The 18916-nt window shown below is 38.1% G+C and overlaps 1 protein-coding gene across 5 annotated transcripts in view; it reads right to left on the bottom strand.

Annotated features, from left to right (window-relative positions):
- ZFYVE28 (zinc finger FYVE-type containing 28) overlaps positions 1-18916 on the bottom strand; it is a 145905-nt gene that overhangs the window by 59076 nt on the left and 67913 nt on the right. For all 5 annotated transcript variants that reach the window (XM_058838453.1, XM_058838454.1, XM_058838455.1 and 2 more), the window contains exons 3-4: positions 2983-3120; positions 328-530 (exon numbers count right to left, since the gene is read on the bottom strand). In XM_058838453.1, the coding sequence (XP_058694436.1) occupies positions 328-530; positions 2983-3120 (341 nt within the window). The remainder of the gene's footprint in view (positions 1-327; positions 531-2982; positions 3121-18916) is intronic.

Here is an 18916-nt window from a genome sequence, read left to right as displayed (position 1 = left end):
AGAGATTTATGGCTTCCTTTTGTGTCTTGGAAATTCTCCCTCAAATGCCATATGCCAGTATGCAAATGGCGAATTATAGTTTAGTTGGAGAGAGCAAATGTTGATTGCTAAAGAGCTATTTAGTTTTCATTATTGCTACACTGAAAGGAAAAATCTAACATTACAACAAATTACTAAAGAATTCAAATACAACTATAAAAAAATTTACATCCTTTTCCAACTCAAAGAACACAGAGTAAAACAGCCAATTTCCAAAACCCAACAAGCCACAAAACAGCTGCAGTGGCCAACACATGGCTCACAACACATTTACTTAATCTCTTTTACCTTAATTCGAACTCAGCAAAAAGGACATCAAAATGTTTCAGGGAATCTTTCATTTTTTCTGTGTAGAGGTTCAAATCCCTTAAGGCCTGGTCACGAATGATATTTCTGACTTCCTCTAGGCTTCGTGTCAGATCCTTGGCCAAGGGCCTCATAGCCATACTCTCAATTTCACGATTCATAATAATTGAACCAGCAGCCAAACACTAAGAAAGAGGAGATAAAATATTAGTTTTTACAAAGTAAAAATAATTTTATAGTTAAAAACAAAGCACGAGATGTGCTATTTAGTAAGATATGCTTTTGAACGAGAGCAATACTTAGCCCCAGTTGGCTGCAAATTATGAAACAAGTGAAAAACTTACGGCTGGCATGTCAAGAGTCAAAAGCTTTTCACAGAAAAGGTTAGGAAGCAGCTCAGCCAGGGAGACATGAGAAGAGGAGAAAGTTGAAGTACAAGAACCACAGTGCTGACAGAAGAACTAAAGCTATTCTTCCCCACCAGTTAGGCAGTAAGCATTAGTAGGATAGATCCTCTATGCACACACAGATTGCTTGCATAAGAGAGATGGGAATCTAGCAGAACTACAGTCCATGGGCTGTTTTGATTTGGGCTAGACTGCTTGACTCTGTAAAATAAATCTACTCCTTATAAAAAGAACAGAAATTCTGCAACTGTGATGTCTTTTACAGAGAAACTGCTCACACTGGCTATCACACAGGGATGCAGTTAGGCCAGCATACTGCTTCCCACAGAAATATGATTATATACAAAAATCAGGTCACCGAGTTGTTCTTCTCTTCCAGTGTCTGGAAAACAACTCTTATAAAGACTCCTTGCCCCAGGCATTATACACGGACTCTCTCTGAGCAGCTGACAAAGACATTAATAGTAGATTCTTACTGTAACACATTAATAAAACCTTTTTAAAATCTTGCCACTAAAACCAACTGCTGGCTTTATTCTTTTATGGATACATATGGAAGACAATGAGCACCAATATAAATCACACCTGTGGTGTAAATAGAAATACTTCCATTAATTGAGAATATACAAGGTTGCTCTCAAAGATCAGGTCTGTTTTTTCCCTTTTTTAAATCTCCATTTGCAACTGTGTCACCCACTTCTCCCTGGCATCCTGTGGATGGAAGCCACACCTGCAACTCCGTATGAGAGACCTTCAATCCCAGAAGGGATCCTTTCTCAGCAGCCTGATGCATTCATTTGAGGGCAGTATTTGTGGGAAGTATGGATAAAGTGTTACCTGCTGACAGGTATTAACAGTCTGATAACTCAGTGATTGTACTGACAAGGACAGCAGTGTGTACTCCTAAAGCTCATACAATCTTCTTGCTACATGGATTTACAGGAGGACAGTGCCTACAGCAGTAGGAGTTCGCATTACATCATCACTGCATATGTTACTTTCTCAGAAACCAACAGGTCTCTCCAGCCTGATGGCTGCACAGTGGAAGTTTGATTTGGAAACAGGTTTAGATTATATAACACAGCAGTGAATAAAACAAGACTGAGGACAGGATTACAAAGCACTGACATACCAAATTAATTTAGTAAATTCTATCTGAGACTTCTCTGACTCAGAGGAGCCTGCAATTAACAATTGTCAAAGCAAGTTTCAGAAACAGAACATATGGAGGCATATTGGACTGAACAAGATGGGAAATCTTCATGGAGAACATGCACTTGAAAAAGAAAGGAGAAACTGCTAGAGAAAAAAAAAAAAATAAAGGGATATTAACAGGAGGCCAAGGATTGTTTCAAATACAGGAGAGGCAACACTGAAAACAAGGCCACAACGTGTGTGGGATGTCTAGACTAATCCCTCTGAAGTCTCAACAAATTCATGGTGCTGCCCTAAGTCACCTTCAGGCCAGTAAAAGTGAAGAGTTTATCACTAAAGATGCCACAATGATTTTTTTTTTTTAAGCCAAAAGACATCAGTAGTAATAAATAAATGTCTTGCATATAATAGCCTTTTGTTCCGACACTTCAAGCTTCCTTTGGTTAAAATAATGGAAGCTTATTCACTACAAAAATTCCTTATTCTGACAGGTTGCTCTAGAAGCAAGTCTTTCAGAGAAACCAGGTAAGAGAAGAAAAGTGGACTTCAGTGTTCTGCACAGAAACTATTCAATTGTTGGCATACACACAAAACAAGGAAGTTATGGGCAACAAATGACAGTCTGAAGCTGCATATTTAGGATGAGTTACAGCATAACATAGGCAATAAAATGAAGTGACAGCATGCACTTCTATTTGCTGGAGATGAACTTTTGTCCTGATAAAACTCCCTAATACACTTTTACTTGTTTCTAAGATCTTCAAAACATAAGATGGCTGATCAGAAAAAAAAATAAAAAAAAAATCACTCAGATGCTAACTCACAAAAGAAGAGTTTTTCACTATAGAATACTGACAGCACACAATTATGAAAATAACCTGGTATGCTGTTAGCCAAAACCACAGTTAAAGAACCCCAAATCTCTGAGCATCCAGAGCAAGTTATCTTGTTTACTTTGCTCTGTAAATTTTTTTTTTTTGTACCTCTTTCAACAAAGTCTGAAAAGGTACTTGTGGCTTTATACAACAAAAAAAGTGTCTATTAATCCCAAACAACAAAATTATGACCGACCTACCTCTGCTCCAAACCAAAGCTGTCCTGCAAGGTTGTCATGGCGTATTTCCTCTGGAAACTTAACACAAAAGTCTCGGTTGGCCCGTTCATGTGGAATGCATTCATCCATGATTTGGTTTATGATGTTCAAAACATTATCCTGAATCAAAACACAGGATACCATATATATACTCTTTGCACAGAAAACATTTTTTCTAACTTTTTAATAGAATTTATTAGTGAGGTACCAAGCAATGACGATAGCAAATGCAGTATTTAACTCTCCTGGTTTTCATACATACAGTGAAAGCAGAGGAGAATACTGCAGAGAAACAAGAGCAGCTAACTTCACTCTTTCTAGTCTTCCTAGAAACCGTTTCTCAGGTTAGTTGTATTGAACTTTGACTAGGTAGTCAAAGGTTAATGGGACTTCTCATGAGGAGGCATGACATAAAGAGCTCCTTATCTCCAGCTATCTGTACATATCAGTAAATAAACTAGAAGTACAAGTGAATTACACTTTTTCCATTTCCTCTCACCAGCCCAAACGATATGCACTCCCATTATTCCCAAAAAGAGTGCCTGACAGGGTAGCTTGGAGTTGTTAGAAGCTGAGTTATACTGGGACCATTGTGGTTGAATATATTTAAACTCATCCTGGTAATCCAAAGCAGTTTACACACCTGAATCCCAAGTGGGCAAGGGCTGACACACTGACCTAGCACCTCATCCCTCAGCCACCCAGAAGGATAAGGGGACACCACACAAATTAGAGCCTTAGTAACTGCTCTGATCTACCTCTGCACCAGGACAGTGATCAAAGACCTATAACCAGTTTCTTGATATGCAGTAAATAATGCATATTCATTTATTTGAAAAGACAATTTTCACATACCCCTGCTGAGAACTGTACGGAATTTGATTAACATAATAAAGGTAGATTGAGAGCATGAAAAAGGCTGAGTGCTTTCATTAAAAATGTTTTGTCTGTTTTATCTTTCTTCCGATATTTACAGAATTCACATTCTGCTTGAAATATTTCTCAAACAAATAGAACCACATCTGTCTGCACAAAATTGTTTAACAGACAGAATTGCTTTAAATCTACACTTCAATGTTTTATTTTCACCTGCATTTAAAAAGCAATAGAAGAGACTTTTGAAAAAACCTACCCCTTTAATATGTTCCCCATCAAAAAAGACAAAATCTACTTTAGCTACAAAGAATGATCCACATTTTCTGCAATTTCTGCAGACTGCAACACCTGCTGTTGCCACAAAATAATCTTAACATTAAGACTGCAATTACAATTGTCTTCATCCAAAATAAGTGAATAAATTAATGATCAGCAATATTTATTACACACTGGTAAAAGGTACTTGAAGTGTTAACAAGTAAAACACTTTCATAATAAAGTACTTTTTGCAAGGCTGTAATGAGATAGTAAGTTTCATTCCAATAAAGTTGTTAAAAACAAACAAAAAAACCCACCTCATACAGCTCATACAGTTAAAATACATGAGTAAGTGTAACAATCAACCATCTTCTCTAGAAACAGGACTGAAAATCAAATGCCCTGTAGCATCACAACACAGACCATGGCCAGCAGGTATGAGAAGAGACAAGAAAAGAAAACTAGAATCACCAACACAAAATACCTGATTTTAGAGGTGAAATCTCCCCCTCACTCTGCTGGGCCTGTTGTACTGCCAGGATCAGTGGGGCAGTACGACCCCTTAGAATCCCAAGAGATGCCCCTAGCAGGAACTGCGGATAAAAACAACCTTACACACTCCCCTGTGTAGTTGCAAGGAGAACTGGAGTTCAAATCCTGGAAGAGAACAGAGATGCCCACACCCTGCTGCTGCAGCACATCCTGAAGCACAGGCTGAAGAACGCTGTCACCACCTCCTCTCTCCAGAACAACCGCGAATTAGCCAAGCAACCACATCCAAACTGACACTTTAGGCTCAGAAAAAACAGAATAATAGGAAGTTTCCTATTCTCCTTCCACTTCTTAATTCATGATATTGAGTATACTTCTCTCACCATTATTTAGCTAAATCTGCCTGGGGAACCAAAGTATTTTGAAAGTAGATCTCATAAGGAAAAACAACTCCTAAACTACCTAGCTCCTACCCAAAGTTACAGAGCAAAGAGTGAAACTGAGGATAAAAACATTTAAATTGTAGAAAGGCATGAGTCACTCATGAAGTATTTCAAATCTGTTATTACTGATCTATTTTGAGACCAGGTGCTTTGCCTGTAGCTCTCACTTTATCACCAGAGCACTACAGGTTGGTCTTTATCATGAGGATGAAAAAGCCAGATTCCCGTTTTCAGAGAATTAATCAAAGTTTGCAAAGGCCTTTCTGCAATGGAGAGATACAGTGGCAAAAAGCAATCCTACCAGATAAAATTTTACAAAATTTCCACAAAATACTGAGAAATAATATGGTAGGGAACCCTGGAAAAAATACTCTTCAAATCCAGATATATCAGACTTTAAGTAATCCAATTACATTTTATTTTAGGACATGATATTACAATTTATTTTACTTGCCACATAACTTTAATATGGGGAAATGCAATTCTTCCTCTTATTTTTTTCCTAAAAAGCTACACAGAATAAGAGGAAAGGCCATATTGAAAAACTTTCCTCCCTAAATTTTATCTTACTTCAATGTATTATTTTTAAATGCAATCTTATTTGACAGCAGCTACAAGACAGATTGAATTTCCCTTACATAATTACCTATATACATATTCAAAATCCCTGATGTATCAAAGAACATTTTATGCAAATTGAATAAAGAAAGAGGACTCATTGCTGGTAAGCAACTGTTCCATGGTTTTGTTCTGGTTTTTTAATCATTTTACCTGCTAAAAAGCACTAAGATTCTGTCTAAATAGTCTCTGAAGATAATTATTACAAGCATCATGAAATTTTATACCATAATGCACTTAAATATTGCAACTAAAGGCAAGATGATGCAATGAAGATAATTCAACTTTTTACAATACACTGATGTTTAAGTATATAATTTGTTTATTTGTTTCCCACTTAAAAACCGTTTAATATTTTTCCTCATTTCTTCAACATTCCTATAATCTCTAAATGCTTCTGTTCCAGAGCACCCAAAGATCTACCAACAAATCTCCATGTATGTCAGACTTTGACTCAGGTGTTTTTTTTAACATGTGCAGTAGTACTAAGCTAAACCAGAGGTAATTAGAATTTAAATATACACTTCCCAATGGAGATAAATCACAACAGCTCCCTCTCCAGTAGCAGTTGTTTGTATAAAGTTACCTGGCTTCACAGAGGCAGCTGGTTGTTCTGTCAGAGAGCTAAGTGAAAAAGCCAATTAAAAAGATGGCCATCTTTTCCTGCCTAGTCCAGCAGGGATACAGGAAGATTAGGGAAAAACACTTGATAGAACTTTGATATATAATGTACAAATACTGAAAGATTTCTACAAGGTAAATTGCTTTTGCTGTTTCAAGATGTGCAATTTCCCAAATTCTCTGTTGCTCTACAGGGTTTATTTTATCATCCAACAGAAGAAAAAAACCAAAACAAACCAACAATTCTCCATCACTTCCCTTCCCTCTTCCATTCTTCTTATGATACCCAGAGCAGAGTAACTTGTATAAAAAATCTGGAATATTTGCTCCCATAATAATTTCAGATCTCAGCTGCTTTAAAACTGGAAGGATGCCAGCCAATTTAGACAGACTATCCAATGCATTGTAAGCAAATTAGTCTTTTCTTTAGAAGAGCTTCAAGAAACATTCAATTTATTTAATTACTGTATTCTGCTTTGTAAGCTAATAATGAATGGGTTTGGATACATGGTAGCACTGAAATTTTGCTCTAATTTAAGCAACAGAAATCAATTAGTTAGAACTGAAGCAGTAAATCTTTCACTTGATCCATCTTTCTATATAAAAGCCTCCAGATTTTAATGCCTCCTTTGGCGGCTTTATCTGTTATCTTTTGGTTTATCTGCATACTGGGATGTGCAGTTTTGTTTCAGGTGCTCTGCTGAGGCTTTACAGCAGCACAGGCAGCCTCTGCAGAGATTCTGCTTTGGGATTTACTCCAAACTCCTCATTTCCCAGAAAACACAGATCAGAGTTTCACATAATAGTCAGCACTTGTATTTAGATAGGGAAGATAATGAGTGGTAGTGAGACAATGTACATAAGGTAGCCACAGTGGAGGACAGTGAATTGGTTTCTTTTTGACCTGCCAGTAATTGGTCATACATTAAATAATCAGAGCATAAAGCTAACATCAACTGCTGCATTAGCTTCCAGAATAGGTACCAAAAACTGCCAAGAAATTTATCTTTCTTATACTATGAAACATGTTTAGATCAACAAACGGCAAACTTATCTACCCTTCTGTACATATTCTTGATAAAACTTATGCTGCTCTTCCACAACATTAAATATAATAAGACCTGAGGTCTTTTGCAAGACTTCTTCAAAGGAAGGTAACTTCCTGTGCTGCTCAGTACCTCTCTAATAGCCATCCTTTGAATAACCAATAAAATCTAGCTGAGGCAATATGCTCTGTGATATCACCATGAGCTTAATAGGTGATATTTTAGCCTCTTCATTTAACTAAGTCCATGACTTTTTGTTACCTTTTCTAGATTGATGTTAAGTACCAGAACTCCTTCAACATCACATTATGGCAATAAGAAGTCATTGATTAACACGAATTAATGCCAAAAATAAAGGAAGATTTTATTGTAATTAAAGCAATTAGTAGGTATTTAGGGTTTTACAGGCTACTTTAACAGAAGAAACCAGTAGCAAGGTGGTGTGCTCTCTGATGTAACCAAGAGGTTTTCAATGCACACACAAAAGTCCTGGATCCAGAACCCAGGCAGGTATTTCATATTAGAGATCCAAAGCCTCTCTGTGGCTTTCCCTCCAGTCCATCTTGCACAGATCCAATGGGTGTGCTTTCAGACTCTCTCTGCCTCATCCACTAATTGGCACTGGCAATGTAGCACCATGGAAATGTTTGGGTTTCAGATCAAGTCCAACCACTAACCCAGCATTGCCAAGTCCACTGCTAAACCATGTGCCCAACTCCCACCTCTACACATCTTTGGATTGCTTCCAGTGACGGTGACTCAGCCACTGTCCTGGGCAGCCTGTTCCAACGCTTGACAACGCTTTTCATAAAGGAAGATCTCCTAATATCCCATCTAAACCTTCCCTGGCACAACTTGGGCCATTTCCTCTTATCAATTGTTACTGGGGAAAGGAGCCTGACCCCCCACCTGGCTACGACCTCAGGGAGCTGCAGAGAACAGTAAGGTCTCCTCTGAGCCTCCTTTTCTCCAGGCTAAACATCTCCAGCTGCCTCAGCCACTAAAAAAACGTTTGCCTGGCCACACTATTGCTGGCCCAGGCCAGGAGCCATTGGCCTTCTTGGCCACCTGGGCACATCTGGCTCGTGTTCAGCCACTCTCAATCAGCACCCCCAGGTCCTTTTCCACTGGGCCCTTTCCAGCCACTCTGCCCCAGCCTGTAGCACTGCAGGGGTTGTTGTGACCCGGGGCAGGACCTGGCACTTGGCCTTGCTGAACCTCAGACCCCTGGGCCCACTGATCCAGCCTGTCCAGATTCCTCTGCAGAGCCTTCTTGCCATCCAAGAGATCGACTCTTCCACCCAACTTGGCATCATTCACAAACCGGGGGCGCAACTCATGAGGCTCCACCTTCTAAAAGTAACAGGATTTTTCCATGTATGAATTCTGGGGAGCAGCTCCTAGTTCAACCTACCCAACTATAGAGTAATACCCAATTTCACCATGAAAAGGCAACTTGGATATCTAGCAATTTGAATTCTATATTGCCTCAGCCCACCAAGAACAATTCTCAATAAATAAAAGAGGAATCCCCATTCACAGAGGGCAGAATGAAGGAGATGTCATCATGAATTACTGCCATCTTCATTTTGCCTTCCCCTGCTGCAGTGAAAGTATCCTGCATCCCCAACATATTCATTGCTGAGTTGGCATGGATCCAGCTTTCTTCCCTATGGTTCTCTGCTGCAAATTAATTCCCTGACCTGCAGTGCACAGCATTTTCATTCCACTCTGTCCACAGTCTTAGATAACAGGCAGTTTCTCAGAATGACCTACTTGATTCATGTAAGCAAGTGGAAACACATGAAAAAACTTGTTAACATGAGAAACTACAACTTAAGACTACAGTACTAAACATTATTAGGATCCTTTTTTCAAAGAAAAAACATGTTTTAATATTAACCACTCCTTATACAAGATCAAATATGAAACGTAGAAAGAAAATACAATTCCATTTAGCTGATGAAGTTGTACTGATGGCCCAACTTACAGTCAAGCATTTTACACTTTATAGCCATTTGCTAATTATTCTATAGCAACCGGAAGTTTCCCAAAAATTATGAAGAAAAACTGATAAAAATCAACATTTAAAAGACACAATTATTTTATTTACTGATAACAAATGTTTAGCTCCGTAGATTTGGTTTTTACCCAACTACAACATTCCACTGATCACTTGACATTACTGGAGAAAAAAAGGCAAATTTAAAATCTGTAAACCAAACCCAACAGACAAAAAAACCCCAATTCTTCTGATACTTATAGGTTCCTCAGTGTATTTAGAACAATCATATTCAAGTTCATTTGCAGTTAAGTAGGGTGAAAACATATGAAAGGGCTGACAAGTCTGACTGCTTGCAAAATAAATGTTAAGAGCTTTCACTCAATGGCAGGCCCAAATAGCAAACAGGTACCTGACACCAACTGTTTGAAGATGTCAGGCAGCACCGAGAAGACATCTGTTAGAGCAATGCGACTCACAGAAATCATCATTACCAGGAGTAATGAAATGACAAATGTTGCCATCAGTTATAGAACAACTGAACTGGAGATGAAACTCTGAAGGAAAAACACCCAAATTTACAAGCTCTACTATGATGGGAAAGAAGTAAAGCAGATCTAGCAGATCTGTGTACTGTCTCAGATTTAAGCTTAATCCTGAGATCATCACTTTAAAATAGCTGTCTTAAATTTTACTTTTTTTTTGTTTCTAGACTGTCCCCATCAAAATTAAACTGATTACATTATATGAAGGGAAATAATTTTCTTTGAATAAGTCTTAGCTCACTCTCATGTCTGACAACAGCCTAATCCTAACACAAATTTTTGACTTTCCTACCTCTGCATGAAGTCTTAAATACAAACCTTATGAGAATTTAATTCTAGAGTCCACCAGCTCTGTTTCAGTTTAGAAAAAGCCTCAAACACAGATGCAATTCCGAAAATGACCAGGATTCCCTCCTCACCACAGAGCAATGAGGAACACTCAATGGGTCTTCCTTCTTCCCTCTTTTGTTAAAAGGTATCTTTGTCTGCTACAGTTTCTAAAGTTTGTGAACGTGAAGGTTTCTTTCAATCAACTTCTTCCCTTGATCTCAGTAATTACCTTGCTGTCTCCTTCACTGACCTCTACTAACACAACTAATTTAATGTCTCCAGGGCAGCAAATTAAACAGGCAAGAAAGACTTGGCCATTACTTGAGCTAAAAGTACTCATAGCTCAATCCACACCTGTTCAACCTCTGTATCAATTAACAAAATAACATCAGGAATAGATTCTTGCCAACTTCTAACCAATCATTAGGTTTCAGAACCCAGCAGGGAGTTTCTTTCACTTTTGGCTAATTTGTCTCCTTTAATGAGATCTATTTCTGCCTAATTCTACAAGAAAATGTTCTTCAATGGACAGATGCAATCAAACATGAAAACTTCACACCTCTGAACTGTCTCATTGTTCACAGGGATTATGGTACATACTCCCAGTTTGCTCCTGTCAAGAACATTAATGATACAAGTAGTATTTAATAGATAATTCACTGCCAATCCACTACAGCACCATCCTCTGAGTTCTTTAACAGCTCTTCACAGGTACCTTCTCCATCAAGGGATGCTCCTCGATCCTTTCTTTGTAAAAAATTGTTTCTTTTCAGCATGGATACAAGTCTGACAAAGCACAGAATGAAAGAGCAGGTATTTTTTTCCTCCTAGAGATTCCTTATTCTCATAACTCTTCAACTTAACAGATAGTGGGAGACACCTTCAGATAAGGTTTTTTTACACCTGAAACAGAAAGCCACTTTTCATTACAGACTGGTGTCAGGCCATTTTGCAGGGTCAGCCTTTGGCAGCAAGGCAAACACGAGACCTCGGCCCTGTATCTCACCATCTCCCCTCCCCTGCAGTCCCTGTCCCCGTGTCTCAGCAGCACTCTGTGCTCTTCTGCTGGGGACACCTGTGAAGGGTTTTAGGGCACAGATCCAGAGTAACCCACATCACTTCACTGCTCAAGGTCACAGACAGACTCTACAGATACGTGCCTTGGAACAGCTGAACAAATGTTTCCAGTGGTAAAGCTGACCACAGCTTATTTGAACTGGCCTTGGATAAGGATCTAAAACTTCAAAGCTGTCTCAAAGCTGTGCTTTGAGGGGTGCCATGCTTAACTGTGGGAATAGTTGCCTAAGGAACTATGTGTGATAGCACAGAAATGCACATTAATCAGGGTTATTTTTTATATTAAATCTAAGTTAATTTTTCTTGTTTGCCCATGCTCAACTACATACCCAAGCAGTAAAGTTAAGGTATTTACTGAAACTAAAATGTTTACAACATTTCTACCAAGTGCCCAAGGGCTTGTTTGAATCAAAGACTGGGCAACCCACATGAATAGCTGCTGAAGCTACCATAGAACTCTAACCAAAACCACTCAAATTTACAGAAATATTTCCTTCTGAAATCACTCTGTGCCTTTCCATTAATACAGTTTAAAAGCTCACTGGTAACCCACAACACTTGTTTAAAATTTAAAAGCCTTTAACTGCTAGGAAAGAAAGAACACACTTAGCATGAAAAATCAATGAAAAATCTGTTTTCCCTGAGTACAAAATTAGTTGAGCTATGCTGAAGCTGTGCAGCTGTAGACAAAAGACAAAGAAAAGCCAATGTGAAATTATACCACAAATAAAGAGTTATATCCAACAATAGTTCAACTCAAAACCAAGGAGCCCAAACCTTTGAGACTTTCATTCTTTGAGTGTTCAAGCTTCAAATCATTTCTACATTATGAGTATTTTAAATGAGTGATTTAAAGTTCTCCTAAAAATTTACATCAAGATAATGCTGCTCTCCTGTTTGAGGAATCTCCTCATAATTTTCTTTTCTCAATTATAAAATATGATATTTGCATTGCAGAATAAGTCAGAGAACCACAAATATATTAATTAGATCTACTGAGAAAACTCATCACATTCCATCTACAGGGTTACAATATTTTACAGTCAAATTAGCAAAACCCCTGTGGAGGAAAGTTGTACAAATAATAAACAAGGCTGGCACCAAGGCCAGAGGTTTGTACAAATGTATAAAAATGAAAAATAAATTTTCATAGCAGTTATCACGTAAGTCAAAAGTAAACATTACTCTGAAAGCCTGCTAGAATTAATCTCTGATTGATAATGTCTGCATCAGACCTAAACTGAAAAAAGCGAACAAAAAATACACCAAAAAAGACCTTTTCACAGTATCAGTACAATTCTAAAGCAAGAATTAGTAGAACTTACGTCACAAAGGCAGTTTAGCTCAGCGCCTCAGTTGCACAAATCAATTCAACAAGCTTTGCAGCCTCAAGATGATCATCATTTAACACCTCTACATGAACTAATACACTGTTTGATTATGAGCACTGTGTATGTAGAATAGCAACAACTTCAACAGCAGCTACTACAGACACTGCAGGGCAATTGAGAAATCAAAGAATACAAATCTGTTGCTTGGTATTTGCGTAAATAATCTTCAGGCACAGAAACCTTGAGACCTCTAGAGAACTGAAAATGTATTCTCAGGGCAAACCTTAGAATTTATATTGTGTACATCATATGTTAGAATCAAGAGTACTACATTTTCTGAATTCAGTTCTGGGCTTCTCTCAGAAATATGGAACAAGGAACAGTATAAACATGTAAGAAGTATCTAGCCTTCTTCACAGTGTGAAGAACCATGTACTTGGGGTAATGCTGCTGCTGCTGTTGCTCATCTCAACACTACTTTAAAAAGTGTTGAAAAAATAGCACTATTCTAAAAAATGGAAATCCAGCAGGAGGAAGTAGGTGGTATAAGCAAAAAGGTAAGCTTTCTTCACCAAGAGCACATTTTCTGCATAATTAATTTCACACAAGTACAGATTTACCAAAGCCTTTAAAATGGGAAGCTTTTAGGAGTGCAAACAGTGCAAAAGCATGCAGTAACAAAGCCTACTATCTGAAGCCTGCTCTCTAACAGCAAATTCATCCTTATCACAAGCTGTTTTCATATCAGTCATTTCAAACTTCTGCAAAGCAACACTAGCTTGCTAATACATGTAATACTTTCAAAAATGAATCTTTTTTTAATTACTGTCTTAAAGTCTACATTATTTTTCACCAAGAACCCTGTGCAGCAATGAGTTACTACAAATTCTTTTAAAAGCATAAACTGGGGGCAGAAGACAACCATTGCATCTTTACTCCAAAAGGAACTTGGAGTTAGGAGTGAACTATTTAAACTTCTCATTCTCTTTGGCTAATTATAAAGTTACAACAACTGAATAAGCCACCCTAATGGCTAACAATTTATTTTCTTCCCATCACCTTAAACTCCAGCCATTCAATTACTAATTTATTGTTTAATTATACAGCAATAGTAACAAAAAGGCAGTCTGAAATTATAAACTCAAAAATATTTTGTAATCCCTCCTTCCAATAGGTAGAAGTCCTTTTTCTGTCCGATATTTAACATATATAGATATATATTTAGCAAATTTAACACCTGAAGGCTTTAATCTAAAGGTGCAAATGAGGATCCAGCAAGAGGAGCTGGAAGCCGTGGCCCAGTCCCAGAAATTTGGCATCACTGGCATAAGCAGAACCTGGTGGGATGAGTTCTGTGACTGGAGTGCCCTGCTGGATGCTTCAGGCTCTCTGGGAGGAACAGGCAGGGCAGGTGAGGCAGGGGCTGGAATGCATGGAGCTTGTAGCTGGCAATGGCACAGCTGAGAACCTCTGGACTAAGGGACAAATGAACTGGAGATGTTGTCCCGGGAGAAGGAAACTGAGGGGAGACCTCATTGGAGTTACAAGTTGCTTACGAAGGGAATGGGAGGGGCAGGCACTGATCTCTGCTCTGTAGTGAGTGACAGGATCCAAGGGAATGGCCTGAAGTTGTGTCAGGGAAGGTTTAGGTTGGATATTAGGAAAAAGGTTTTTCACCCAGCAGGGGGGCACTAGAAGAGGCTCCCCAGGACAGTGGTCACAGCCTCAAGCCTGATGGAGCTCAAGGACTCTGGAAATGCTCTCAGGGACATGGTGCGACTTTCACAGATGGTGCTGCGTGGGGCCAAGAGTTGGACTTCATGACCCTTGTGGATCACTTCCAACTCAGGATGTTCCATTCAAGGATTTTGTTTAATGAAAACTTACTTATGACAACCTGACACATGAGAAAACCACATGGCACAATATTCCACAGAATATTCTTCATAATAATCCATTATTATGAAATAAATTATTTCTTATTAAAAAACAGGATTTAACTTGCAAGTATGTTAAGGTCACAATGAAAATTAAATTCCACTGCTAAGAACCAACTCGACAAATTACTTACTTGCCTTCTTGTCTTTCTTATCATACTTTCCCAGCATTAAAGAGAAAAGTAAATGGTATGGATTTTTCTATATGATTAAGTGAAAAGACTCCTAGCAGAAGAAAACAGACTTAATCCCCAAGTACAGCAACATCACAAAATAAATAATTTGCACGTATTGTTAATCTTAGTAACGTGGCGCTACCATGTGCATATGGAGAAAAGAAGGAAAATTGCAGTATATTTAAGTCATGAGACTACATAAACAATTCAGTGGCTGATACTAGAATCTATCCTTCTTCGCAACAGTAAAAAAAAAAAGAAATTAAAATTTAGCCAATCATACTATAGCAGAGCTGACAGCAATCCTCTGATGGCACTGCTGAAGAGTGTGGAAGAGCTATAAAGCCCCTGATACTCAGACACGTCACATTACATTAATTCCTACATAACTGGATCCAGTATAGTATCTTACTTCACAAATGCTGAGAAAAGTCAGGCTTAAAATGACCTGGCTCCATTGTCCTCATTTAGCCTTCAAGTGCTCTGGGAATTATACCACTATGTGCAGTATACCACTGTCAATACTCATCCAAGATACCAACATGCCAATTGTTAGCAATATAAAACAATGATCATGGGCAAATAATCTTACATTAAGAAAGGAAAAATAATTTTATCTTTAGTAGCTGAGTATTAGAAGACTCCAATACCTCTGAAATTAAGAGCCTTCTATAGCTGGGCTCTTGTTCACAAAGAAGAAAATGCTGTATTTTTAAATTTAAATAAAAGGTGTGACCAAAAGAAGAAACTTCTAATTGAAGCAGAGATAAAATATTCATTGCTCTCCTGTTAGCACCTCATGTTTTATATGGATGACTACCTCATCTTCCACCAAAGCCAGTGGTTTTCCACAGGAGTTTGCATGCAATGATTGTGGTCATCATGAGCAGATGGTACAGCATAACCTTGCATCACAGTCTCTTCAGTAACAACCTATGGCTACCCCAGCATGCACCATTTAATATAATATAATCACATCCCTTTTTCACTGATAAAAAATTAATTGTGTTTTGTACACAAAGATAAGTTCTCTTTTCATTATTTAGCAACTTGTCAATCCAGATTGAGTTTCACCCTTGTGCATTATTGATTACCCCCTGTGTTGTCATTTCACGCAACATCAGCTTTTATTTATTTTTAAATATATATAATAACAAAACTCAAATGTCACACATTGAAGAGCCTTTCCATTTCCCACTACAGAGAAATCAACGCATGCTCTATGACAATTCATTCAGTCACGTTTCTCTTTCACTCTGGAAATGTTACTAAGCAATTTGCAAACCCTGCAACAGCTTCAGAGCTCTGTGTGATGGTGTTGTGTTGAAAGTTTTGTTTGTTTGGAGTTAAGATTTTTGCTGGTCTGTTTTCATTTGCTTGGTTTTGTTTTGGTTGTTTGTGGTTTTTTGTCTTGTTTGGTTTTTTAGTGTTGCTGTTGTTGGTGTCTTGTGGGGTTTTCTTAATTAAATAAAAAGCCAGTACAGAAATCTGCCCACATACATGGTATAAGCTGATGTGAAAGACAACAGGACTGCTATCCATCCCCGTATCAGCTGGAATTGGTAACCACCTCCTAAAGTGAGCCATTATCAAACATGATCACTGCTTGGGTCAGACACTACACAGTATCAGACAAAGCTTCCCCCCCTTCCAAACTTGTCATACCCATCCATCTCCCTCTTCAGAAAGGCAAATAACAATCCTAAGCGTTTCAGATATGCACAAAAGATATTTCAAAGATAAAGAGGATATATTTTCTCTTTGTGTTAAAGGTTTGATTCTGCAAGGCCAAGTGTAAGGTCCTGCTCCCATGCTGGGGAAATCTAGTGAAAGGTGTCCCTGCCCACAACAGGGGGCAGGAACTGGGTGATATTTAAGGTTTCTTCCAACCCAAACTACCCTATGACTGTGATTTTAGCATGTGACAAAGCAGATTGCCCAAGTATGCTCCCAGCAGCACTGTTCCTTTACTCCTTGTTTGCCATATCCAATTTACTCTTTCCACACCCCACAGTAAGCTCCTTCAGCCTGTAACACATGTTCCTTTACAGAGAGGGCAAAGTTTTGTTTCCACTGACACTCATATCTCAACTTATTTTGCAGTGATGCCTTCAGCTGTTAAATTGAGCTTGAAGAAATATGGAGATAAGTGTGGCTGAAACAGCATTTTTGATAAAATTCACTACACAGTTTGTATTGCTACAGAAACTGAGACAGACAAGTGACAAAACACAACACTGAGATATGATTCGCTTTCTCTAAGGGCTCCAACTCCTCAGCAACATTTACTTATGCTACAGTGGATAATGAAGTTTATAGATGCTTGCTTCTCCAGCACTAAATGAAGGAGTGATCTATACAGGAGGCAGTCGACTAAAGGCTACATTTTAAAACCTAATGTTACAGCAAACTGGAACTGCTAAAGCTGACTTGGAAACACTGGGCTGCCAATTCCAGTAATTCAGGAGGTGCTTCCCAAGAAGGCAACTAGCAGGAAAGGAGTGAAGAACCAGTGTAATGTACTGCCAGTCAATGCAGTGCCCATCACTCCTACCAGTGAGCCAGAAACAGTCATGTCTCACAAGTATCACAAATTCATCATTTTACTACTCTGTGGAACAGTGCAAATGGACACCACAGCCGGGAAAGTCTATGGTTTACTTCAGGTCAGTGCCCTGATGGGGCAAATTCCTTCCTCATGCACTTCAGCAGATCAAGAGACACACTGCTGAGATACAATCTGCAGGAATAATGCTGATAAAACCATGCTGGAACTGACTCATGTGCTATTCTGAGACCTCAGTACTGTACACAGAGAATTAATTATCAGTATACTGAAACAGCAAGCAAGGACTATGATCCTAAAAACATTCTCACCATGTGAAGTACTTATGCACACATTTGTTACCTGTGACTTCCTAACAAATATCTGCTTTAGCAACAAAGGGTTTTTTTACTCTTTACTCTTAAACAAAACAAATGAAATTTTGTAATATTTAACAGTAAACCTAACTCCATTTAAATAGCTGATAAATTGTTTTAAACCAGTTTACCAAGTCAACTAATAAAACACTAATCAATGTGAAAACAGCAACGATCAAAGCAAATTAATTTAGAGAATGACAGTGAATGCATGAGTGAATAACTCAGAAGTGTACGAGTTACCATCACTTCTTGTAAAACTCAATATTGTGTGATGCTGTGAGTAGCATAGGAAAGGACACCTTGTTTTACCACTAATATAAAAATACTGCAATGATTTGTGTTGCAGTGAAAAAACCTCAGATGAACAAGCACTGCATATTACTGAAGATTCACTAAAGCAGAGATGTTTTTCTTAAGGAAAAAAGAGAGTTTTCCTTCTAGAACTATCAATCAAGTTCAATAAACCAAAGTTTGACATTCTACCTACCTTTTAGTTAATTTAAGAAAAACTTACACAGCTTTTCATCATGCATCTCAGCACACTTTAGGTATTGTTAATCTTAACAGAAACCAGTAGAGAAGTGTTTTATTCTGTTGAATAGGTATTAATCACACAATAAATGCAAGATGCTGTAGTGATAGATATGTTCTTACAATATTCTCACAATATTCTACCACTGACATGCAAACAGCAAAGCAAAAATGAGGGATGAGCCATTTTTATTATAGGCTACCATAACTGGAAAACAGTGTTACATCAGATTATTGTGAAAATAAAAAGCTTTGAAAAGCATTATCTTACTCATCTTACCACTCTTACTCATGGATTATGCTACTCAGCATCCTGCTGTACAGTCAACCCACAGCATTTGAAAACTAAGCTGCAAGATGTTCAGAAATTTTGAAAAGTTAATTGACTGTAACAAGTGTGAGTCTTATCAGCAGATAGTATCATGATAAAGCAGAAGACAACATTCAGAGACAACATTCAGAGTTGGAGTTCTTTACTAATGAAGCATCAACAGTCTTGAAGACTGCAGTTCTCTGCACATGCACAGGAACACCACAATGCACCATACCTTCAACTTGCCTTGACTAATACTATGAGTACTTAAAGTATGTCCACTATAAAGTATTAGATCCTTTAGGCAGAGACCTTCTGGTTTGTCTGAGTCTGCTCACACACAACAATAAACTTGGAGATCCTTAACAAAACTATCGTAAGTTCAAAGTAGACAC

Source organism: Poecile atricapillus, chromosome 4 (assembly GCF_030490865.1).
Source record: "Poecile atricapillus isolate bPoeAtr1 chromosome 4, bPoeAtr1.hap1, whole genome shotgun sequence".
In the NCBI taxonomy this organism is placed as follows: Eukaryota; Metazoa; Chordata; class Aves; order Passeriformes; family Paridae; genus Poecile; species Poecile atricapillus.
Note: the sequence above shows the minus strand (reverse complement) of the source record. Positions and strands in the feature narration are given on the sequence as shown.